At 38.3% G+C, this 26,397-nt stretch overlaps 1 protein-coding gene and 1 pseudogene across 2 annotated transcripts in view; both read right to left on the bottom strand.

Moving 5' to 3' along the window:
* SNAP25 (synaptosome associated protein 25) overlaps nucleotides 1-26,397 on the bottom strand; it is a 94,159-nt gene that overhangs the window by 11,930 nt on the left and 55,832 nt on the right. Inside the window, exons 2-5 of one of the 2 annotated variants that reach the window (XM_056122129.1) lie at nucleotides 21,471-21,605; nucleotides 18,711-18,752; nucleotides 11,064-11,112; nucleotides 3,507-3,624 (exon numbers count right to left, since the gene is read on the bottom strand). In XM_056122129.1, the coding sequence (XP_055978104.1) occupies nucleotides 3,507-3,624; nucleotides 11,064-11,112; nucleotides 18,711-18,752; nucleotides 21,471-21,542 (281 nt within the window). In that variant the 5' untranslated portion in view covers nucleotides 21,543-21,605. Of the gene's footprint in view, nucleotides 1-3,221; nucleotides 3,340-3,506; nucleotides 3,625-11,063; nucleotides 11,113-18,710; nucleotides 18,753-21,470; nucleotides 21,606-26,397 lie in introns of both variants that reach the window. The other variant, XM_056122128.1, reaches the window with a different exon arrangement.
* On the bottom strand, nucleotides 9,724-9,824 carry LOC130030842 (uncharacterized; annotated as a pseudogene).

Below are 26,397 nucleotides of genomic sequence, written 5' to 3'. Positions count from 1 at the left end.
TACCAAGAAAACATACTCGACCAAGATTTTACACACCATCATGCAAAGATTCCTTTGTAAAAATTTCCCCCCAACGCATGTGTGGAACTAACCATTCCAACTCTGCATGAAGGACATAAAGGATTGGTGGTTGGCCAAGGGTGATGGTCTTTGAGTTGCCTCGAGAGTGATTTGAATTAGATAATATATCGGTACTTCCAAACAGTCACCATACATCCAGAGTTGATGTACAAACCTTTGTCCACAGAGACAAAAAGTAAAAGAGGCGTAGTGAAATGAATGCAGGAAAATAGAAGAGAGAACAAGCCATCTAGCATCAAAAGGGAAATTCCTCTATGTCTTCTTCATGCACCAGCTACAGGCATGAGTAGAAAGTGAAGCATTCTCATTTAAGCCAAACTACTCCAGAAGTTAACCATTCTCAGAAAAGGCACTAGCAGGACAGTAATAGCCTTCATGAGGATTTGAAACGCAGGTTCAATAGCTTCTTTGCCGGACTGAGGGGCAGGATGGGAGTGATGACACATTCCTACTTTGAACTGTCTGGGGATGTGGAGGGAGAATGTGATCTGGAACTGGTGTGGTCTCCATGGGCCATATTTCACTGAGCTGCCTTGGAGAGAGACTTAAAATCCAGGCATACCTGTTTTGCCCAATAGAAAATGTGCAGCATATTTTTGTGGGTGTTTTATAATTGAAGGCAATCAAAGATGTTTTTAGGTTCTTTGCATAGTAGAAACCACACATCTTTTAGTCCAAGAAAAAAGAACTTCATCTGGTACCATTTTTACATTTTAAAAAAAGAATTTCAGAATTTAACTCCCTTTCCATTTTCTTTTAAGAGAAGAACAGTCATTTATTAAGACTGGCTTTGACATTGATATTTGCAGACTGGGTACCCAGTTACACTGGAGACAAATCAGGAAATGTACAATGCGATTTCAGTAACTCCCACAGTCTAGTGTGTAAATGCACAGCCCTTAGAATTTACTGTGCTAAAGATCCATGCGCCCCCTCAGTGGGACAAACTCAAAAACCAATTAAGTACAACTTACAGTCTGGCATCCCCCACTCCACCCCATAACACTCTCCTCTCCTATCCTTTCCCTCCTAGTAAATCAAGTTATATGGACCTTGTGATGTTTTCTGCTATGTCAAGTGTCTAGTAGACCATCTTTGGCAAAGTCAAGAGGGTGATAGAGTTTGCGTTTCTGAAAGAAGGCGAATCACTGCACCCACAATGCTGCACATAGACTCACAGAACTGCCGTACAGCTATCAAAGTCCTCCGAAACATGCCGAGACCGGGCGAAGCCCTCAGAAAGTCCAGGGCACCACCAGCCACTGCGTTGTGACACATGGTTTTTAAAGCATTATTTACACACAATAGGGAACACTTCAGTCAAGCTTTGAAGCTCAGTTAGGGTCTCTTGTGCAATTAAGAATTTGTGCCAACCACAATGTTGTATTCGTGGGGGCCATCACTTCACACCATTAGAATCTGTCTGGGAGCAAGTGGGTTGCCTCCACCCTTCCTCCACATACAAGTTGATGGAAGGAAAAAATGTAAATCTTGGATTTCTTCAGACAGTTGGTGGCAGGTTCACTTGAGGGGCAGCATGCCACTGAAAAAGATAGGCAGTTAAGTCTTGACTAACTGGAATGCTTGGCAGTGAGTCATTTTGGTGGATTACATGGATTTCTTAATGAAAAATGTGATTATTGAGTATCTGTAAGACTCTTGAGGCACTTAGTTTTGCCTTAGAGTCTTTGGATAGTGAACAAAATTGTATCTTTCCTTAGTTTGGTTTCTGTTAACGCTGATGATCTATTCTCTGAATATCAACTTTTACTGTTTGGTCTCGTAGATAAGGAAGTTACTGGAAGGAGACTGAGTGTGAAAAGGCAAAGAACCTAAATTGTCTTCCAAGAAAAACTACTTTAAATGATTAATGTGATTTTCACCCCTTTGTTCACTGATCTCTTTTTTTATTGTTTTCTGAAAGTGGAAGGGAATAAAAGTAGGAATGTTGTTAAGGGTTCCAGTAGATTCCAGTTAGTCAGGCTTTACTATTATTGATGATTCTTTATTAGAAAATTAAAAAGTTTAAAATTTGTGAATTGAGCCCCTCCCCCTCCAAAACAGGAAGTGGGATATTTTATTTCAGCCTCAAAGTTTAAAGGATGTGAGTGGTCTCCTAATATGCTAAAAGGACACCAATTTCTATTAAAAAAAAAAAACTAGGATCAGGAGAGCTTTTAGAAAAAAAAAGGCTTCTATTCAAAGGAAAGTAGGGGAGGGTTAGGGAGATTGGGTAACAGGTTTAATTTTCCAAATGCATGTCAGACAATCTGATCATGCATTTTTTTGTTGTTTTGTTTTTCACTGCTAGTCAAATGAGACTATCTTCCAAAACCCTCATTTTTTTTTTCAGATTCCTTCTGTTGCAAACTTTTATAACCACATGTCACATTTCTGCTACATTCCAAAAAAGCATTGCAGAACCTTTAGAACAGTTGAATGTTTTGTGATGTTGTGCATGCAAAATCTACACATTTCAACATTTCCAACAGTGTACTGATAGATCTTCCAAGAGGAAGAATTTAGGAAAGGTGAGTCCAATTTGGGTAAGGCTTGAGGCCTTTCTTGCCAAAGGACTCAGCATCTCTGCATTTGGAACAGCTGTGGATAACCAGATTGGCAACTGCGGGGCTGCTGACAGGGAAAACGTCGGTCTTATCCTCTAGCGTCAGGAATGCTTGCTCGGGCCAAATTGCCTGTCTCTTTTGTTTCTGAAAAATCAAACCTAAAATATACACGTCACCTTTCAGTCTTACCCCCCAGATCTTTTCTAAGTCTTCAAATTTGGTTTTTGAGTTTGGGAGAAGAGACAATTCCCTGGGGGTGGGAGGCGGCAGGGGAGGGGCTCTTTCTCAAGGTTGTCTTAGTCTTGAGGTACACTTTATGAAAAATGTTGAAACGTTCATCAATAAAAGTTGCTGACAGTGAAACTTTCACTGTAGTATGCCTGATTTTTAATGCATCAACAGTAACTCCTACTAATATCATCTATGCTATGAGATGAATGCATTGGAGACGGTATTGATCTGTTCTGCATGCCACATGCTCATCCTGCCTCTGTGCCTGGGAGGAATGAGCTTGTCAAGGCTTGGAGATGGGCCTTGGGAAACCAAAGCTTCAGGCAGGCAGGCAGCACCTACTTGTTACAGGGACACACACAAAGCCCGCAGAATTTTCCTAGGTCCGTCAAATTCTTTTCTGCTTCTTTCATGTCCTTATTGATTTGGTCCATCCCTTCCTCAATGCGTTCCAGTTGTTCTGATTAAACACAAGTATTTTATCCCCACAGAATGAAGCAGATGGAAAAGGACAAAGAAAAAAAAGACAAAACTTCAGACATTCACTTTGACATTAAAAAAATAAAAATAAAGAAAGAAAGAAGGAAAACTGGACGCCACAGATTAGAGCTGGTACCCAGTACCTACTTGTTACAAGGACATATGAAAAGGCCACAGCATTTCCCTAAATCTTTTAAATTTTTCTCGGCCTCCTTCATGTCTTGGTTGATATGGTTCATGCCTTCTTCGACACGATCGAGTTGTTCTGGTTAGGACAAAGGGATGACAGTGTGGAATGAATTTTTTTGGGGTTTCCAACAGAATATGAGAAATGACTTTGTGAAACGGAATTTGAAAGAGAAAGAGCGATTACAATGCATTGTCCAAGAGGATGCATTGCTGTAGCCTGCTGCTGGCGTCCTACACAGACATAGGTGGAAGGAAATGAACAAAGATGATGCTCAAATAGTTTTTAATTCAAATGTGATGAGATGGGATAGGTAGGCCTATTTGATTATTCTGAGCGTCCAGGAAAACAGCAAAGCATAATCACTTACTTAGACTCAGTGAAACCCAATAAAAAGGAAAACAGGTATTAGTTTAAGTTTTCAGCATTCATATGTAATGTTACTACAGATAGTATCTGCTTCAACTTTAGAACATCTTTATCTTTTGATTTTTATGCATCTTCAAGCTGGTAAGGATAGAAAATAAAATCCATCTTCTTCCCTGGGAAAAACAGCAAAAGCTACAGTGATAGTTAGTAATAGATACTAGAACTCTTTTCTCCTAGCAGTGCTGTCCAGTCAAAGGGAGACCATACAAAGTTTTTGGTGTTGAGTATTTAAAATTTAAAATCAGTAACAAAAGAAAACAGGAACAAACAACATTCAATACAGCAACATTACCAGTGCTGGAATATTTTGACTCTTTTTTTCATCCTATGACTTAATTTCTGTGAAAGCTTTGAAATCATTTACCTCCTCTGCCCCTAATTTCTCATTCTTTGTGATGGGGGGGGGGGCATGCCATAAAGCAATCCCAAGTAGGAAAAGTAAATGCATGGATTTCCAGAGGAGTAGAGGTTATGGATTTGAACACAGAATAGTCCTGACTTCTTACAGCAGCAAAACTAATGTTAGTGTATTGGGGTACAAATCAATAACAATAAAAAAGTATTCTAGGTTTCCAAGGTTATATACACTAATTTGACCAATTTTTCCAAAAGCGTGTCATCAAATGAGTATACCTTTAAGTATAATGAAAGGGTTTCTAAAATAACTTTAAGAATCATTAAAGGAAAGGAGCCATGGAATGTCTTGGATGTCTAAATATAAAACCTAATTACATTTTCATTCCTATTTTTATCTATATTTTCCTGCATGCATGCCTATGCCTCTGGGAATAAAGAAAGGATTAGAGCAAAAATTATATACATATATATATATATATTTCCAGATTAAGGGCATACAAAATCACTAAGAAACAATTTCACATTAATTCATACTGAGAAAATAACCAACCTAAAAATAATATAATAGTTCCACTTAAGACACAAACTAAGAAGATTGTAAATTTGGAAAAGAAGTACATACTATGTTCCCTTTTGTGTCACGGAAGAAGGAAAATAGTCTGAGTTATCTCTGCTATGGTTTTCAAATGAACACAAATTTTAGTATTTATCTAGCATAAGACAGTTGGGAGAAATAACAATGTAATGCTGGTGATATGTTTTTCAAATAGATACCTATATAATAATGCCTTTAAGAAAACCCCTAGGGGCAAGAGAGATAGCTCAAAAGGCTGAGTGCTTGCTTTGTCTGAAAAAAAAAAACCCTTGTATTAAATTTGTGGACCCCTGAAGAATGTTGGGAGTATCCCTCAAGCACAAGAACTACATTAATAGTTAATACGTTAATACAAAAAGAACTAGGAATACCAAATTCTAATCAAATAATTGCTAATGATTGCAGTTTCCAACTGAAGATGTTCAGAAGGAAAGCATGCTGGACTCAACTAATGATAACTGAAATATCCACAGATTAGAGTATTGGGATACATAATCCAGATATTTGCTTTTCCTAAGGAGTTTCTCCTCAGTTACTATTTTTTAACCAAATGCTAACTGTTGTTTCAGAAGCTACATTGAATGATAACTGCTGCACCAACTATTGGATGCTTAAAATTAGGAAATTTAAAGTAATATATAAATAATTCTAAATCCATATTACTACCATCTTGGGTTCTACCAACTTTTTTAGCAAAGGACATAGCTAAGGGAGAGGGAATATGAAGCTCTTTAGAAAATTATTTTATAGATACCATTCTTGGTTGTCAGTGGTTTTTCTATACAATTATAAATCAAACACGTAATTTAAAATATATTATGGAACCACTTTTTCCACAGAAAATCTAAAAAAAGTATTATTTTTCAGAGTGAACTGAGTTAAGATCATATACAGGGATTTTGCATTACTTCAGTGATTTCTGGGAAGACATTTCTCAGGACATGCCTGAAAGTAAACCAAGTCATCATTCCATTCTAAGACAAAATCTAAGGCTGATACAATGGGCTATCCAGAGTTGACTGCTCTCAAGTCCCTAAACTTGTACTTTGGCTGTTTTCTTTTTATTTGGAAAACTTGGAATGAAAACCCCTTTTGGGTTGGGCAAGATATCCTAATAGATAATGCACTAAATGTTGCAGCAAGAATTTTGCCCTGTCTGCACAGCTGTCTGGTTGTTCTAGAACTATTCCTAAGTTAGGTAACTTGAAGCCCATGGAACCAGTATCCAGGTAAAAATAAATAGAACGGATAGATACCAATGTTATAGAACTAGTGAATAAGCCTTTATGAGTATATTCCATTATAAGACATTGCCTAAATTATTTTATCTTCCTTAGTTCTAATGAACATATGGAAACAAATTTACAGTCACATGGGGCTAGTGCATCAAAAAGTACAAAGTTGGTCATTCATAAAAGATAAAGGAATATGGGCATTAGAGATGTTCAGCTAATGCTACCTTTTAGTGCCATGAAAGTCAGCAAGTTATCTAGATGAGCCTTTACTCTGTCTTTACTCTGCCAGACAAGGGATGACAGATTTCACTGTTTAGTTTGAAGTTGACCCCAAGGGGATTTTCAAGAGCAGCATGCATCTTCAGCATTGAAACGTATAGACCCCCAAAGACCAGAAAAAGAAATAAGAAATACAAAAGTGAAAGGTTAAATCATCCTGCATTGTGCTAAAGTTGTTTCTTGGAAACTTGTCTTGCTCTCCTTGGTGTCTCCTGAAGCCTAGTTATTAGAAAAGAATCCCACAAGGCATTTCTGAGTATAACCATTTAGCTGGATAACAGGATTGAACTCTTTGGATGGATGATTGTTTCTTTAGATTCCTGTGCATCTGCAGGGTAGAAGCCAACAGTTTTGAAAATCTAGTAGCATGTAACTGAAGAGAAATTTTAAATCGATTTTAAATTTTAAAATCTTAAATCCAGATAATTAAATATGGAATATTCAGAATCAAAATGCAGTTACAATGGCAGTAAAGAAAATTGTTGATTTATGCTCAAATTGTTGATTTATGCTCATTTGTCACTTTACAAGACTTTACTATCCTATGATAATGTAAGTGGAATAGGAACCAATTAAGACCTGGCAGAAATCACACACTTTGGGAGGTTTCTAAGAATGTGTTTTAATACCAGGTTACTCACAATGGCAACCCTAGGAATTAAGTTAAACCAAGGAACTGAGATGTAGTATGTCTATAACTAAAGCATCTTAGTTGAGAATATTAATAATCTATTATTCTTTTTGCTTCTTAAGGTACAGTATCATACATAGGCCTTTTAGGGAATCTGTAGCACTGCCCTCCCGTTGTTACTGTGTTTGGCACATCGAATACATCACAGGTAGCTTTCCAGGCTTTGCTGAGAGGGTGAGATAGTCTCTGTAGCTTGCTGGGCTCTCCAAGAGGGGTGGAGGAATAGAACTCGGGTTAGCCAAGTTGACCGTATGCAAGGCAAACACCCTACCCACTGTGCTATCGCTCCAGCCCAAATCAGGGAATCATTTATTTTTTATTTATTTTTTATTTTTTTTATTATTTTGCTTTTTGAGTCACACCCCGTAATGGACAGGGTTACTCCTGGCTCTGCACTCAGGAACTATTCCTGGCAGTGCTCAGGGGATCATATGGATGCTGGGAATCGATTTGGGGTTGGCAGTGTGCAAGACAAACACCCTACTCATTGTGCTATCGCTCCAGCCCCCAAATAATTTATTCTTAAGTATAATATATTTTTGTGTTTGGTAGGATATTTAGGTAAAACTTCTCTCTTGCTTTTCTTCATCAAAATACAATAAAATTTCCTACTCAAGGAAGCATGTTACTTAATTTCTCTCTCTTTGACTCAACATTGGTACAACATATTTTCCACGTTTTCATATCAATGCTTTATTGTTAACTCTTCGTAAAGCCTTCTTCTGACTAAAATATTTTTTTTCTAGCTTCCTCACAAGTAAAATTTCAACTGAAAGAGTTAATGTGATATGCAAATTACTAGCTGAAAGTGTTAGTAAATTGGAACTGCTGATTATTTTAGTGCACAGTTATGAATATAATTCTGAAAATGAGGTAGCATTTCTGTATGGGAATCTGCTGTTCAATTTTTGAAAAAACAATGCTTTACTGCATTCTGAGTTTTGAAATATGGAACATTGTTATGCAGTTCAAGCCAGAAAATTTTCTAATTATAGAAAATTCATCTGGGGAAGTTTTGAAGACTGCCACTGTTACTGTAATTTCTTCAAAATGTAACTCCACCAGACTTCATTATTTGCGTGCAAATTTTGACAAGATTTATTTTTAAAATTTGACGGATTAAAGCATTGGTGTTTATTATTTTGCATTTCTGGGGGCTGAACCCAGGATTTCACATATGCAAGGCAAGCGTTCTGCTGCCCAGCTACCAAAGATCAATTCTTTAAAAAAAAAAAGTTCTCTTGCTTTTTTGGATTGACTGGTTTGCATCTATTTATAAAGTTTAATAAAAACAAAAATGAAGCCATAAGGTGAGCCCCTCTGGTCTCTCTCCTGCTGAGAGTATAATTAGCCAAGTCTCCAGTTGCTATGCATATGGAATCCTCCACAACATTGGCATGGAGATCATGCTCTCCCTGGATGCTTCTGGCCAATGACTGAATAAGGAGGGTACTAGAACCGAGATGTTCCTAACCAACCTGAAGTTGCTCTTTGAACAGTCTTTGTTCTTTGTTCCCCATCAGTCAGGCTCTTCTGTAGAAGCAGGCCCTAACCAGTACTCCTTTCCTCCCTATCTTTTCTTGTGTCAAAGAAGCATCACTGGAACAAGGCTCTTTCTGCTTAGTTTTGCCTTCTTATTCTTTGATCTGACATGGACATTTTCCTAATATCATATGCAACTAAAAGATTCTTAGAATTTACACCCTGTTGGACCCCAACATACTTTCACTCCAATATAATCTAATATAGTTTCTTCAAGTACTTCCCCACCCTAACTCTAACACATTAGAAGTTAATAAAGATTCCTATCATCATTTCTGTGGTTAAAGAATGCTTCTTTTTTGCCCATTCCATAATTCATTTAGCTGTCCTCACCATAGAATATTTAGGTTATTTCATGTTTTATCTGTATATATAGAGTTTTATTTAATTTTAATATATATTATTACATATACATAAATGTACATATTTTTTCATTTAGTTATAAATGTACACCTGCAATATAAAATTTTAGAAGTGCAATTCTAGGAACCAAAGATGGGGACATGTCAAAAATTGAAGAATATTCAAATTTGTTTTTTAAATATTTATCAGTCTACAGTACCATCTGTAAAATGAGAGACTGTTTTCCCAACATAGTCAGAGCATTGGTAAATATGAAATACTTTTATGCCAATCTGTTAAAAAATGGTATCTCATTATTGATATTAGTTAAGATATACTTTTTAAAATATTTATTTATTGAGTCACTGTGGGAAAAGTTACAAAGCTTTCAGGTTTAGGTCTCGGTCATGCAATGATCAAACACCTTTCCCTTCACCCATACTTATTTTTCACCACCAAGAACCCCAATAAAAACATACTTTTTAACTCTGTGTCTATTTGTAAGCAGATTTTTACAAATGATTTTTATCTCACATTCAGTTTTCTCGGGATATTGCTATTATTTATGAAGATATGGCAGTACTCTGTATTTTAGGAAAAAGCCTTATGTATGTTACATGGAAAATCCCCCTATTGTCAGGTTTATGCCTAGGGTTTCCTTAAAGTGTTCCATATAGTAAACAATGTTACATTTTTTCTTTGCCACTAAAAACATCTTATAATTTCTAATAATTTTAATGCTTTAATACTGTAGCTAATCTTCTCTGTATTGTTCCAATTTTAGTATATGTGCTGCCGAAGCGAGCACAGGCTGGAGTGATAGCACAGTGGTAGGGCATTTGCCTTGCACACAGCCTACTTGGCTGACCCGAGTTTGATTCCTCCGCCCCTTTCAGAGAGCCCGGCAAGCTACTGAGAGTATCTCACTCACATGGCAAAGCCTGGCAAGCTAGCTGTGAACTATTCGATATGCCAAACACAGTAACAACAAGTCTCTGAACGAAGATGTTACTGGGCCCGCTCAAGCAGATCAATGAACAACAGGAGGACAGTACTTAGTCCAATACTGTAGCACTGTCCTCCCATTGTGCATCGATTTGCTCAAGCGGGCACCAGTAACATCTCCACTGTGAGATTTGCTGTTACTGTTTTGGCATATCGAATAGTCACAGGTAGCTTGCCAGGCTTTGACATGCAGGTGGAATACTCTTGGTAGCTTGCCAGTCTCTCTGAGAGGGGCAGAGGAATCGAACCTGGGTCGGCTGCGTGCAAGGCAAATGCCCTACCTGCTAAGCTATTGCTCCGACCCATGCTTTAATACAATATAAATTAACTCAAAATAATTTTTAAAAACAGGTCGTATATCTCAACTGGTTTAATTTTGTTTGTTTTGTTTTTGGAGTGCCCAGGGCTTACTCTTGGCTCTGTGCTCAGGCATCACTCCTAGTGAATTAGGGGAATCATATGGGATACTGGGGATAGAAACTGAGGTGACCATGGCAAGACAAGTGTCCTGCCCGCTATACTATCACTCCACCTCCTAATGTTTTATTTTCTAATAATTTCCTTCTGCTTATATCCTGTTTGAAGATTATCCATAATGACTAGAAAATCAAATCTCCCAGGTTCTAATGTAGGACTGTCAAAAGAAATGGATAGCACACAAGGGACTATTCCTTTGCTCTTTATAGAAATTATTAGAACACCAAATTTATCAGAAAGATTGGGGAAAAGGAGACAAAAGTATTTTCACACACTATAAAATACTATCATTTAAAAAATTCAAACACAGGACCATTGCCTTCAAACTTTACTTATCGCAATGGGGAGAATAATATTCAGTGAAGGAGTTCTCAATATTTACAAACATTTGTTAATCTTTTCAACAGAGAAAGGAACAGAAAATCATGATGATGAAATTTCTATAATCCTCATACTCACATATAGATGTAGAATATTAAAATGGCCACCTATGCACATACAAGTAATAAAGAAATGCACTTTATTCAGATGTGGAATTGTTCTTACTGAAGAAGTATCAACTTACCTCCTTGTTCATCCAACATAACCAAAGTCCTGATACCAGCATCTTTACTCTATATTCCAATAATGGTAGCAAAGTTGAAAAAAGAGTTAGAGAGAAAAGAGAGAAAGAAAAATCAGTAAGGGAACAATTAGCCCTAGAAGTAGAAAATGAAGAAAGATCAAAGGAAAGAAGAGGGAGAAAATATGGTGAAGGTATTAAGGGGTCTCAGAGGGTCTTTGGGTCACACCCAGCTGATGCTCAGGGGTTACTCCTGGCTCTGCACTCAGGAATCACTCCAAGAGGTGCTTGGGGGACCATACGGGAAGCTGGGAATCGAACCTGGGTTGGCCGCATGCAAGGCAAACACCCTACCTGCTGTTCTATTGCTCCAGTCCCTGCCTATGTATTTTCAATTGCCCCCTTCATTGAAGAGGTAAGTGTAGCCCTGTCTCCATGAAGTTGGCTAAAGATGGGACTTGCAGCAGCAATGGAATATACGTACTTAATATTAAACTGTGATTCTATATCTGGAAAATAAAAATGTCTACAGTTTTTATAAGACCAATCACAGAAAAGAAAACCTGTCAAAGTATTCTTGATAATATATTCTCTGACATGACATACCTATCAATAAACTTGGAGAGGATTTCCACTGTAAAGATATGGAGGAATCTTAGGTGGCAAGATTTTTCATTTTATCAAAAGAAATGCTTGTTTCGCAAAAGTGAAGAAAAACAGCTCAAAAGGCAATGCAGTCTCCTGTTTTTTTCAATAAAGAGAAGTTCTGAAAGATTTAAAAAACTGATTTACAGATGAGAGAAGTTGGGATTCTTTAATCTGAAAGCTAAAGGTTTGCACAATAATTCAGCATAAGAAAAATACTTCATCCACAAGGTTTACTACAGTTCCTTTATGCAGGAGAATTCTTTAAAAGGCAGTTCTTATTTGACTCCTTATTATCAAAATAAACCAAATGCCAACTGAACTACTGAGGGGAGGGGAATGGGAACTGGGGGGCATAAAAGGAATAGTCTAGATAGCCCCATGACTCCTACTTATGAAGCATCATTTTTAGGAAAGCGAACTAATTAAGAAAAGACCTTTAATTTTATAGGGAAATTGTTAAGTATAAAATAGCATTCCTTATAGTGTTAAGAGGAATTGAATTTTCAAGGAAACCTCAAAGTAACCCCCAAGTACACATCTCTCATTGCCTTCTTTATTTTCTACAAACTTCTATTGAACTGAAAAAGAAAAAAATATTAGTGGAGGTCAACAAAGGCTTGTTTTCTTATTATTAAAAAACAGTATTTTAAGAAATCAATTGAAACAGTTTTTTTTTTTTAAATACTGAATATGATTTCTGTAAGCTTTTTTAGACTCACCATCTCACAGAAAGTGTACTGGTCTCTTTCACAGACATGCTTTGGGAGATATTTTTTTCTAGACTTTCTTTAATTTCAAAATCAGAACATGGTGTGGACTGTGATGGCTTGGGATGACTTCAGGAGTCATCCATGGAACAGATTTGGAAGGCTGATACTAGAACCACGGTAATTTTATTTCCTAGTTACAGGACCTCAGGCAAATGTCTTAATTGCTCTATATCTCACATAGCAATAATAATAGCTTATGCCTCATTGAGTTATGCAAATTAAATGAGTTAATATACAGTGCATGCTGGCAGAGTGCCCAGTCTATACTTAGCATCATCTAAGTATTTATAAAATTGATACCTTCAGAAAATGCTTCTATAGCAGACTATCAAGGCAAACTAAAAATATCATTCCCAACTACTGTAAAAATTTTCTAAACTACTTCTCAAGCTTTCTTGCACATGTGGATTCCATACACAGAAAACATCCTATCAAAATTGCAGATCATGATTCAGGAGACCAGGGTAGAGGTTGAGATTCTGTGTGGAGGGCAGTTTTTCCCAAGCAACACTACGAGGGCCAGGAGTCACTCCTAGTTACACTTGGTTAATGTGGTTGGATGGTTCAATGGGAGGATCTGAGAATGGGGTTCAGTCGAATACTAGGGATACCCTTGCAGAGCTCAGGGACCATGTTTTTTGTGTTTTGCAGAAACTCTTTGATGTTGCTGGGCTGAGATACCTTCAGAGCAGCAAGATTCTAAACCACAGAAGACACCTTTTCTTTTCTTTCTTTTCTTTTTTTTCTTTTCTTTTTCCTTTTGAACCATATTCAGCAATGCTCAGGTGATTCTCCTGCATCTGCACTCAGGAATCACTCTTGACTGTGCTCAGAGGACATTATGGGATGCCAGCGATAAAACCCAGAGCAGCTGCATGCAAGACAAGTGTCTTATCCATTGCACTATCTCTCCAGCCCAATATACTTTCTTTTAAATATGTTTCATTGAAGTAATGTTGGTTTATAATATCATAGAGAGTTCAGATGCAAGATTATAAATTAACATTGATAGAGACATTTTGTTTTCCATCAAAGGTCTAGTTCTTCTCAAAAGACTACTATATAGACAACACATAGGGAAGCTGAATTGATTTGGGATGGGTTACTATGTTTATCTATTTTTGTTTTAGACATCTTTGTTCTTTGTACTATCTTCAAATTCAAAAATATTGTAGGAGTCACTGATGAAAGTGATTTTTAAGTGTTTGGCATAGGAGTTTGCATTCTGAACTTAGAGGAGCAGGATTTAATGTCCTCTGCCATTTGTAGAGGTGTGCTCCAAGAAATTAGTTAATCATGGTATGCTTCAAACACCTCCTTGAGAAAACTCAAAGGGAAAGATGGGTACAAAGATTAAATGAGATGATACATGCTTGATGATGATAACTGTACACAAGTTGAGAATAAATTCTCAATGAAGGTTAAAACTTATATTCGGCTGTACTGTTCTGATGACATGTTTTATTCAAATAAATTTTAATAAAATTTATTTCTTTTATTCAGGTTCTTTCAGGTAACTGAAAGTGCAAGGGTGAGGGGAAGGAATACACATATTATCCGGAAAGGCAGGATGTTAATTTTCTTATTTCTCAAAGAATACTATTTCTGGGCCAGAGAATAGCTCAATGGGTTGAGTCCTGCTTTGAATGCAGGAGATCCAGGACTATCCTAAGTCCCTGAGCGCCCCCAGGAGTAAGTCCCAGCACACGGAGCCTGAGAATAGGCCCTGAAGCAGGCTCTTTCCCCAAAAGATTATGTTTTAATAGTTAGGCATAAGGAAGTTTTAAGGGTTCTGGAGGGGGTCCACACCCAGTGGTACTCAGGGATCACTCCTATGCTCTATGACTCTATGCTCAGGGATCACTCCTAGAAGGGTGTGGGGGACCATAAGGGTATTAGGGATCGAACTCAGATAAGTCAAAAGCAGGACAAGTACCCTACCCACTGTTTTATCATTTCAGCCCTGGTAATTCTGTTTTTTTCCCCCCTAACTGAATTTGTGGTTTCTATTTGAGATTGTTGGGAAAACTGTCTCCAAACAGGACAGCTGGAGACAGGAGTGATTTTTTAAAGAATTTCTTTTTCACTTATTTTCTTTCTGCAATAAATTTTTTTTTTCTTGATGATGAACTAAGGACTGGTTTATGGAATATTTAAAGTATTTCTCTTTGCCCTTCTGAAGTGCTCTATCCAAATCCAATATATCTGAACTAAAATGAGGAAACTTGGGCACTCTCTTAATTCTAGAATACCACAAGCCCCAAGTCTGCTTATCTGAAAACAACTGCTCAGCCTGAATTTTCCATTTGTAGAACATTTGCTGTAACACACACACACACACACACACACACACACACACACACACACACACCCTTTGACATCCTTATTCTCTTCTCTTGCCAAAGTGGCTCAAACATAAATTGGAATAGAAAAAAAAAGGTGCTAGATAATCCACTAAATATTTGGGAGCCCTCAGTCATCACTCCATGAGAGCTCAGTCTAGTACTTTTGAATTGGCCTGCCTGAAGCTGTTGGCTTTTCCTGGGCATAGTGATCACAGCCTAGGGCATTCTTGTGTAGACCTCATTTCCTGTTGCTAGTATTAGCAGAGTTGACCTTTTTGGGGAGTGGAGGTTTAAACTCAAAATTTCCTCCTAGGATACATTTCATGACTCAATTACCAGAATTAATTCTTCCTTCTTTTCTATTCCAAAGGTGGGTGTGACTTGACAGGAAAGTGATTTTTCTATGTGTTTTCCTGCATCATGTCGATATCTATTTTCCCTCCCACCTCTGAATTTGGACTTTCCAGAAACATTTGTCAAAATGAATCCACCAAAATGTCTGTGGACCCGGGATGTGACTCAAGAGGCAGAGCACATGTATTACACATGTGAAGTTCTGAGTTTGAGCATCTCCATTTATGCTCCCCACAACAGTTCCCCTAAAAAAAGGAAAAAGAAAAAGTTCCCAACTCCAGAGAACCACAACAAAACCATTTCTAACCTTTTTCACCTATGTGTGGTCTTGAACTTTTCTGAACTTTCCTCCACTTGCCTCTGGGTAACTTTACACTTTACTTGTAACATTGGTGTTGGTTTTATTTAAAAAAAAAAGAAAGAAAGAAAAACCTCTAACACCCAAGGACAGTAGAGACAAAGGCCAGGAAGAATGTGCCAAAGTTGGAATCCTGCCTCATGAACTGGGATACAGAAGGGACCACTAAATCAATGATGATTAAAGGAATCACTCAGGATGGGAGATATGTGTTGAAAGTAGACCAAGGACCAAACACGATGGCCTCTCTGAGTCTTTTTGCAAACCATAATGCCCACAAGTAGAGAGAAAGAAGGAAATTATCTGTCACAGAGGCAGGGAATGGGGTTGGGTGGGGGTGGCGGGAGGGATACTAGAGACTTTGGTGATGGAAAATATGCACTTGTGGAGGGATGGGTGTTCAATCATTGTCCTGTCCACTGTCCTCCCATTGTTCATCGATTTGCTCGAGTGGGCCCAGTAACATCTCCGTTTTGAGACTCATTGTTACTGTGTTTGGAATATCGAATATGTCACGGGCAGCTTGCCAGGCTTTGCTGTATGGGCAAGATACTCTTGGTAGCTTGCCGGGCTCTCCGAGATAAGCGGAGGAATCGAACCCGGCTCGGCCAGGCTGGCTGCGCATAAGGCAAACGCCCTATAGCTGTGCTATCGCTCCAGTGCCATGACTGAAAATCATGAAAGGTTTGTAAATATCTCACGGTGATTCGATAAATAAATTAATAAATAACCCTGTAAGTCTCTTTGCCTGTCACTCTGTTATATTCTACTCTTTGGAGATGGCTTGGAGCTGGGTATCCTACATAAAGTGGGAATTTTTTGCTTGAGGGAAACTATAAGTTTAGTAACCTTTTCTGACTTTGAGACTCAATTTCAATAATAATTCACATTTAATTCAAATTATATACCTCTGATGCACTTGGGATCACGGGCAGGATCCTGATATTTCAGTGCTCAGATTTTCCAAATGATTTCTGACTTTGATGAATATGTAATGCTGATTCTCTTGAAAGACAATTTCCTTTTTGATTGAAAAACAGAGTATAATCTGAATAGTCAATGTTCTAGACATAGGGGATGTTCAACCATAAATATAAAATAGCCCAGGAGGAAATAAAAGCCAATCAATCTATTCTAATAATGCATTACTCATAATTTCCTAAGGATGAAAGTTTAATAGCTCCTCTCATTTATATGAGGTAGGAGATAGCTTTCATTTCATTTTTCGTTCTAAGAAGCAACTTTATGCTTGACAGAGAAGCACTTAAGGATAAACAAAAATGTAAAGTGCAGAAATCCTATCTCAATCAGTGAAGATTATTTTTCTACCTTTAGAAAATATAAGATCAGTCTCCTTTCTCAAGACTAGCTGGCATTGCCTGAAACTTGAAAAGCCTGAAAATAGAGGTGTAAAAGACCAAAATATTTGGTGGGCAAGGGGCCAGTTCAAAGTAACTTGTTTTAAAGCAATTGATCCACCACTTTTCCCAGACCAGGAAATATTTCAACATTGAAGAGGTGAGCAAATTGGTGAGAATTTGGCAATTTTAGGAATTTAGTTTACGTGTCTATCCTTCTTAACAAAAAATGAAAAAAAAAATGACATTGGAGGATCTGATGGTAGGTCATAAAGACACATCAAGGTATCTTTGTTGACTGACTTCTCAGTTCCCTTAAGGGCTGAGAAGTCAGAGCTCACACTGAAATTCCTAAAGCTTGTTTCTTTGATTGTTCTCAAGATAGGCTGAGGGACACCAGGTTCACTGAAAGCTTTGCCAGTACTATTAGATTTAGAATATCTGCTTCCTTTTTGGTACTCAGATCTTTCTGCAGAAGCCGTTTTCCCAGATGAGAGCCAGGAAAACATTTATCTTCATTTCTAACACTACTTTCCTGGGATAGTGTGGGGCCCCTTGCTGGCCTGCCTTTCTTGGGGGCCAATTTGTGCTCCATTACAGGTTCAAATTGTCGTTTTTCATGATCGCAGATTTTGTTAAGAGCTCTGCCCTCTTTTTCCCAGCTTCCTGGGGAGCTGAGGTTTGCCATCTCTCTCACTCCCCCTGTGGCAATTCACATTTAACCATATTTCATTCCTAGGTGAGAAGCTAAAGCAGCAGAAATAAGGGAAGATGTCAGCTCCTGCAGTGTGGGAAGTAGCCCTCTTTCCTTTTAGCCTTGTCTAATCTACCTTCTCCCCACCCCCTTTTCATGTCATGCATAATCAACTTACACTTGCATTAGGCAAGAGGGCTCATTTAATCATCCTCGAGAATGCCCACGCTCACTACAAATGTTAACCACACATGCATTTATACATTGGTAAGTAGTTTCAAGGCATGGCTAAAACATCATCTCACTGAATAAAAACTATTAGGCTTGTCTTATTCTGTTAAGATAGATATAAGCCATTCGATTCTTTTTCTACTTCATCTTTCCCAACGGACAAGTTCAATTAATCCATTTATTCCTCCTGGTTGACTGCTGCTCTTCCAAATTAGAGCGAGTTGGGTTTACTGCAAATGCTCTTTTCATTCCATTATTGCTATATGCCCTATTTTATCCATTTAGAAGTAGTTTGGGATTCATTAACCATGTCTTATAAATGAATGTTCTGTCCTGTAAGAAATATAAAAGAGCTGATATTGGATTTTATATTTCCCTTTATTAAGAAATTTTCTTAATACCCCATGGATTGTAGTACTTGTCTATAATTATATACAATTTTGAAATATCTATGTGGACATATATTTTAAGGGTCATATATGTGGTTAATGTCAGAAAAAATATCAATTAAATGTGACTTTGAGGCATCAAAGTCATTGCAAAGGAATATGCAGATAAATCCTTTGTATATTAAAGCTTGCTCTAACTAGCCTGAAGTGATTCAATCTCTTGTGAGATTGCAGTGTGGCAGGGTTTGCTCGGAAATGCTCTCCTTCTCTGTATTTCAGACTATAAAGGGAGTCTGAACTGAAAGAAAAAGTGAAAACTTTGATGACTGTGTGGCAACTTAAATACAGTATCCCCTTTGCTATATGACTTTCTCGTGGCCACATTCTCACAGAAATCAATGGAATCTTGGTATAAGGAAAAGCAGTCCTTAGCCCTAGTGTCCAAGGAAGGAACATTTCAGAAAAAAGGGATGTGTGTACCTTAATATAGGGTCACTTCTTACCTCTTCCACCAGTTGCAGCATGCGACGGGTGCTTTCCAGCGACTAAGAGAAAAAAAAACATAAATATTATAAGTACAGCATAAGAGATTTTGGAAAATCAGAAATACATTCTTCATTTGGGAAACACAAAAGGTTACCATAACATACTGTTTTAAGTGAAACACAAAAGGCTTTCCCATTTTCATCCTTCTTCTTATCGAACTCTCTACTTAATAAGATTCCCTAAAGCAATTACATTAAAGGTAATCTTCATAAAATCAAAAGCATATGAAGCTGATCTTGATATTAAAGACAAAGTTATCTGGAAAAGATAATTTTTCACGTGCATGATGCATGAAAAATTATCTCAAATACTCAGAGGACTAATTTGGCTTCCCTGGACCAGGAATATTGAATTTTAAACACAAACATTGTTCTCATGAATTGAGATGAATCTAACATCAAATTTCTAATAAAACTCTTAGAAATACAATTGGAAGTTCTTATCAATACAAATTAAGCTGTCGCCTAAGGGTGAAAGAAATAAAGCATATTTGAAAGAACTAGCTGATAGGAGACAGCTATAACAATTATCTTCATCCTTAGATAAGAAAAAAATGAGATGGAAAGTCTGAATCCCTCAGGCACAGCATTGTCACTTATTTTTTCCTCAGATCCTTTGAAATTATGAGAAACCACCAAATAGACTCATCTCTCAATATTGCATTTAAATTTTTTAAAATTGATAAAATTATTATAGTTTATGTAACATGATCTAGCACTGTAGCACTGTTCTCCTGTTGTTCATTGATTTGTTCGAGCAGGCCCAGTTATGTCTCCATCGTGAGACTTTTGTTACTGTGTTTGGCATATCGAATACGTCACGGGTAGCTTGCCAGTCTTTTCCGTGTGGGTGAGATACTCTTGGTAGCTTGCTGGGCTCTCTGAGAGGGGCGGAGGAATCGAACTCAGGTCGGCAGTGTGGGCCGCATGCAAGGCAAACGCCCTACCGGCTGTGCTATCACTCCAGCCCATATATATGAGATAATATATATATGATATATATATATTATCTTTCTGTCAGTGAATGGCGTGGGACTGACCTTCATTTCTTCTAAGGAAGGGGATATATATAAGGGAATATACATATATATATATATAACAATTTATTTTGGATAAGATTCTGCAGGAATATGAAGAATCCCAACTCCTTGAGGAGATGTCAATAGGCTGCTTTTTGAAATAGAATGTGTATATGCAGTGGTATGAGAATAAATGCTTAACAAATAACTCTCCAGAAAAGAACATATGAACACAGAGAGAGGGAGAGACGCATGCGCGCGCGCACACACACACACACACACACACACACAAATATGTACATTACTTCATTGATATCAAAGAAGAAAGGCACATTTATAAAAGTAAGATACACAATACTCCTTATCATAAATTCTATATAAACCATTTTATAAATCTCACAGAAAGCTTTTATTCATGTCTGCCCTGCTCTTGTATTAGCTAAGCATGCATGGAACAAGTGCAGCTTTGGTATAAATGTTCATTGATATTTCAATTTACATAATGAGTAAAAGGAAAGTAAATCAATGAAGACATACATTGAATTTGTCAAACAATGCAAAGAACTTTGCTGGAGAGAAATCCCATTTTCTTTTTTCACTTTTTTCTTTCTTTCTTTTTTTTTTAATAATGTAGGAGTACTGCTGTTTATTCAGCCATTGATTAAGCTGATTGAACTGAATCCCATTTTCAAAACCGTAAGACTTCCTCAGATTTTTTGGCATGTAAGTAATCTGCAATGCCTGTAGACACGTGTGCTTTTTAGTTTAACCTGCATTAATAATTTCTTCTTTTAAGTCTAGACAATCAGCAGAACAGTAAGTCAAGCCTTACTTTGTAGAGTTTGGCACAAATACTCTTATCCTGATTTATAACTCTTTCATGATGTCACTGAACATGCAGTTGGGGAAATCTGCAGAAACATGCCATAATATAATATCCTTCACATGTCAAGAAATTTGAGAACAGAAATAGTAGAATATAGTTAAATGGCAGGGATACATTCAGATTTAAATACCTGTACCTCTGAATTTTATATCATTGGCAATTACAGCAATTACCAGTTTTAATTTGTTACTTTACATAATTCAAGTTTAATACCAGTCTGGAGTGTCTGAAGAATATAACAAATTATATCTTAGAATTAAGCTAACTCTATCAACTATGAACTATAAGAAATCCAATGTCTTTGTTTTTTTTAAAGTGGATCTTGATTCACTAGATTTTAGTAAAAGGTAAAGGTAAAGGCCCTCCCATAGATCGTCGATTTGCTCGAGCAGGCCCAGTAACGTCTCCATTGGAGACTTTGTTGTTACTGTGTCTGGCATATCGAATACTCTCGGTAGCTTGCCGGGCTCTCCGAGAGGGGCAGAGGAATCAAACTTGGGTCGGCCATGTTGGCCGCTTGTAAGGCGAACACCCTACCACTGTGCTATCGCTCCAGCCCTAGAAAAAGATATACACATATATATACACATTTATATTAGTAACGTACTATATACTGTAAAACATATATAGGTATGTATATGTGTGTATATATACATATATATGCATAGTCAGCCCCTTCCTGTCTGTAGAAACAAAGAAAATCATTCTTAGCACATTTTCTGGAAACATTTTAAGACCTTTTTAATAGGAATCTGAATAAGACAAACCACAAAGCTCTCCATGTTTCTCTTTACTCAGGTTTTCATTCCTTACCTCATCGGCCAACTGGTCAGCCCTTCGCTGCATCTCCTCCAGCTCATTGCGCATGTCCGCGTCTTCAGCCATGGTAGTGTTGGGGGGTGGTTGGTTGCTTGAACTGGGGTGTCAGTGATGGTGTGCCCACAGAACCTGGGAAGAAGATATGAACATATGAGGGCTTATATGTATGTGTGTAGAAGAGCACAACCAGGGAATCTAAATGGCCCACAGTCATCATTATGACTCTCAGTTAGAGACTAGACTCAGTTCAAAAAAATCCTGCTGTTTCATCCCCCACATTATACCTTATCATGTAACTGGATACCACTGTATCCATACATCAATAAATTAGGCACATACACATTGAAAGAGAAGAGAATAGAAAGTCTCAGAGGCAGAGATAAGGGTGAAGGGTTTCATTTCCATGCTCTTTGTCTCCCAAATCACCGTTATACTAATCTCTCAACAGCTATAAATAAATTCCTCTGGTATTTTAACATAGTACATATTATTAGAATCTTTCACAATTATCATTCTTGTGAAGTAACTCAGGCTATTCAGGGTAACGTAGGTAGGAGGAATTGTAAAGTGATACTTCTTCGGAGATAAGAAATTTCACAGTAATTTCCTACCTAGTGATTGTGGGGCAAGACATCAAACATAAGATAAGTGAAAAGGAAGAAATAAATGCTCCAAAGTTGCATTTTATTAATGGGATTTAAGGAAAGTGATGGAGGGTCATGGGCACATTGGTGATGGGGACATCTGGTAACATGCTACATGAACAACAATGAGGGAACAATATGGTAACCATATTACCTAAAATAAAGTAAGACTTTTAAAAGTCGTAAGCATATATTATGCTAATTTACTGCCAGTATCTTAAAATAGGAATTCATACTGTTTCCTGTTTGATAAATTTTGAATATTTTTAATATTCTGCTCACCAGATTTTGTACTTACAATGTTGGAGGTTTTAATACTCTACGTTTTACTTAAATAAAGCTTCCATTTTAGGAATTAGGCATCTATGAAACAAAAACTCAAAGCATCTATCAAACCATTCCTGAGCTTGATGTGACCAGAAACAAAATCCCAATGCTCCAGTGTTAGACTGAAAGCAGTGGCCCAATGGAATCACAGAGAAGGTTGTGGGTCCTCCCTTTGTGGAGTGGCTAAGGACTTGGTTGTCAGAGGACAGAGATGGGACTCAGTGACTGGGACAGGTGATCTCTGTCTCTAAAGCCTGTTTTCCCAACAGTGCAGCTAACAATCTCATGGCCTTGCAGCAGGGAGAGATAATGTAGAATATGCTGTCCAGCCTGGTGAGGTTATAGGGGCTTTATATTGAAAACACCTTTTTCATTTGGAGTATGTATCTTAGCCTGTATCTTTTAGCCTGTATCTTCTGCTAAGAGCGGAGAAAGTCCAATATTTGTTAATTAGCCTTGCCTGATTACTGGCTGGTCAGGTGACTTGTTGCTGAGCACCCATGGAAGCCTGAAGCCAGGGAAACCAGGTGAGTTCCCAAGCTGGGACTCCCACAGGGTTACCACCTAGAGACAAACACGAGCACCTTCTTGTCCTGTTCTCCATCTTCCTATGTTGCTGCTCGGTTCCTTGGGGCGTAGCATCTTCCTTTAGTCTAAGTAAGGGACTGTCCCTCCCTTTTAATAGGCCAGCATTTTAGAATATAGGAGACCTGCAGAGTTGTTACTTCCCTCTTACAGGATTCTCTCCCTCTCTCTCTCTCTCTCTCTCTCTCTCTCTTTGTGGGTGTGTGTGTCTCTCTCTCTTTCATCCCATCTCTCTCTACGCCTCCCTTCTTTCCTATCATGTATATCCTTGGCATGTCAGTTGCTATTCTCAGCAGTGAGCTGTAGAAAACTCTTTGATTTCAAGCAGAGAATCTGGCACAGTGGTACAGAAGCCATGTGGCAGTGCCGTTGTTTGCCTTACTTTGAAAGCCCCCCAGGAGCTCCCAAGGTTTGTCCTGCTCTAAAAAGTTTGGCAAATCTGATTTGGGAGGAAGACAGATGACTCTTTGAGAATTCATGGATACAGTATTAAAAAAAATAGAACTGAAGAAGGAGCTCCAGGGGCCTGAAGTGATAGCACAGCGGGTAGGGTGTTTGCCTTGCACACGGCTGACCCAGGTTCGATTCCCAGCATCCCATATGGTCCCAGGAGTAATTCCTGAGTGCAGAGCCAGAAGTAACCCCTGTGCATCGCCAGTTGTGACCCAAAAAGCAAAAAAAAAAAAAAAAAAAAAAGGAGCTCCATGCTTTTAATAAGGATGGGGAGAGTAGACTGGAGGTTATCTTAGATCCTCTGTGCCTCTGTGTAGTGATATGTTGTTACTTAAGAAATTATCTCCACAAACGCTACACCCAAGTATATTAGCAGTCTGAGAGCACTTGAGGAGGTATAACGATGTTAAGAGTCATTTCAGTAATAACTCAGAGGTTGTTAATAATGAATTGTCATTTATTATCTAGGTGGAATATGACACTTCACTCATCTTCACACATTGAACTTCTATCTGTTACTCAAGCTGGAGCATGTAAGGTCTGCTTAGCAATATGAAATTAGTAGCAGAATTTCAAAAGCAGAACTCAAAAACTCAAGACTCAAAAACATTCTCTGAGATGGATGTAAATAATAACCCAGTTCATTGAGGGCCCAATAGAATCCTATTAATTATCTGAAATTACCGATTTTTTAAAATTTATTGTTTAGAGGTCTCGCCCAGCTGTGTTCAGAGATCACTCCTGGCAAGACTCACAGGACAAAGTGAACTGCTGGGGATTGAACCCGGATCAGCACATGCAAGGCAACTCCCCTGCCGAGTGAGCCTTAGACGCTGTTCATGTAATGCTAATAGACTTGTTGACTGAAACAACATCTCCAGGTGCTCCTAAGTCAGCAGTTTTCCAGGTGTGGTCTGAGGCAGTGCTTTTTTTTTTTTTAATAATTTATTTCTTTATTGAATCACTGTGGGAAAAGTTACAGAGCTTTCGGGTTTAGGTCTCAGTCATGTAAATATCAAACACATTTCCCTATTTCCCTTTACCAATACTTATTTTTAACCGCGAACCCCAATAGAACCCCACCTCCCACCCCTCCCAATTCCTGTGAGGCAAATGAGTTCTAGTTAATACTCTATCTACTTTGACTAGATACATTGTTTAGATAGAAGATGCACCATTATTGTTTAGAGTTTACGACTCCCCCCCCCCCGCCCCCTCCCCCCCGCAATCAGACAGAGGCAGTGCTTTTTTAAACCTCAAAGACACTAGAATCAGTTGTTATCTTATAAAAACAGACTGTTCAGCCCACTCAGAAATTCTGATTCTGTTGATCTAGGATAGTGTCCCAGACTCGTCTTTCTAACAGGCCTCCAAGCAATGCTGATGGTCTACCGCAGCAGCTCTGTTCTATAGACATGCACTCCTAGGACATTCTAAGTATCACTGGGGGAGGGGGGTTGGGGGGCAGGATAGTGGTAGGATTCTTCAGATACATAGAGAAAACAGGAGGCTCTGTGGTTAAATTGAGTTCATAAACAGTTTTTAAAGGATCGTTGCTAAATCCTCAATGAGACAGAGTTCAACATAAATCCATAAAGTGTTCTTCATTTGCTTTTTATATCCACTGAGCTGGGTCCTTTAGGGTGGGGAGGGGTCTCACTGGCCCCACTCCAAGGGACCCAGCCCCGGCAGTCAATCTCCACTGCCCAATCACCGCCACACTCCAGGCTGCTTTCCAAACCAGCCACGCGACACATTGTAGGACACTTCCTTCCCATTTTCCATGGTTGCTACGCCATATCTGGTGGGGTTCAGGCAGTAGGCAGCAAATCGTGGAGACAAATATATAAATATATGCTTCTCAGAGAGCCAGGCAAGCAACCCAAAGTACCCCGCCCGCACAGGTAGTAGAGCCTGGCAAGCTCCCCGCGGCGTATTAGATATGCCAAATACAGTAATGACAATAGGTCTCATTCCTCTGACCCTGAAAGAGCCTCCAATTGTTGGGAAAAGATGAGTAAGAAGAGGCTGCTAAAATCTCAGGACTAGGAGGAATAGAGATGTTACTGGAGCCCACTCGAGTAAATCGACGATCAATGGGATGACAGTGATACAGTGATCCACTGAGCACTGTATATTTTCTCTAAATAAATATAATGGGGAGAGTTATTTTTTTTGTCTCCATACTCATCTAGAGATTTCCCATTTCACTGAGCTTCCCATGATGGGGTTTTGTGTTTCCTGAACCATGTGTTTTCAAAAAGAAATGAGGTATGGAGTAAAATGCAAAATACTAAAAAATATTTTTAATTTGACCGTTTCCATAGGACTTTAGAATTGAAGATTAAATTGAGTTCATATGACTATTTGTGAAGTCTTCAAAGCTTGTACAGTGCTCAGAGATTTCTCATTTCTGTTCTCAGCTCCATACTAAGGATTCTGATCCCAGAAGTAGCACAGGGTCACATTTTTCTAGAGACAGAAATCTTGGAGATTTTATGTGTGCACATATGTGGAAAAAACAGACTCCAGCTATTCCTTGATGTCAAGTTTAATTTGTGAAGCTCTTCATTCTATAACGCTTGCACTTGGGCCTACTTAAGACCTATGTTAGATGTGGCCAATGGACTGTAGAGACCAGCTTCATTTCTTTCAGGATGTGGGTTACTTATTTGCATTAGGCTCTTTCTGGATAAAGGGTTCGGATTCAAAGATGAGGTGGAGACCCAGTAAAAAGTGCAAAGTATCAATACAAGAGGGAGGGGTGTAGTTTGAAATGCAAGGTTGGCAGAAGCATGGATGGCTATTATGTTAGAGACGTCAGACATTGGTCCAAGAGTGAAAGGGCAGGAATGTCTGGGGGAGGCGTAAGAGAGTGTGTCCTATGCTAGCATCCATTTCTCTCCATGATT

The sequence above is a fragment of the Sorex fumeus genome, unplaced genomic scaffold, assembly GCF_029834395.1.
Source record: "Sorex fumeus unplaced genomic scaffold, SorFum_2.1 ptg000044l, whole genome shotgun sequence".
Taxonomy (NCBI): Eukaryota; Metazoa; Chordata; class Mammalia; order Eulipotyphla; family Soricidae; genus Sorex; species Sorex fumeus.
This window is presented reverse-complemented; position numbering and strand designations above follow the sequence as displayed.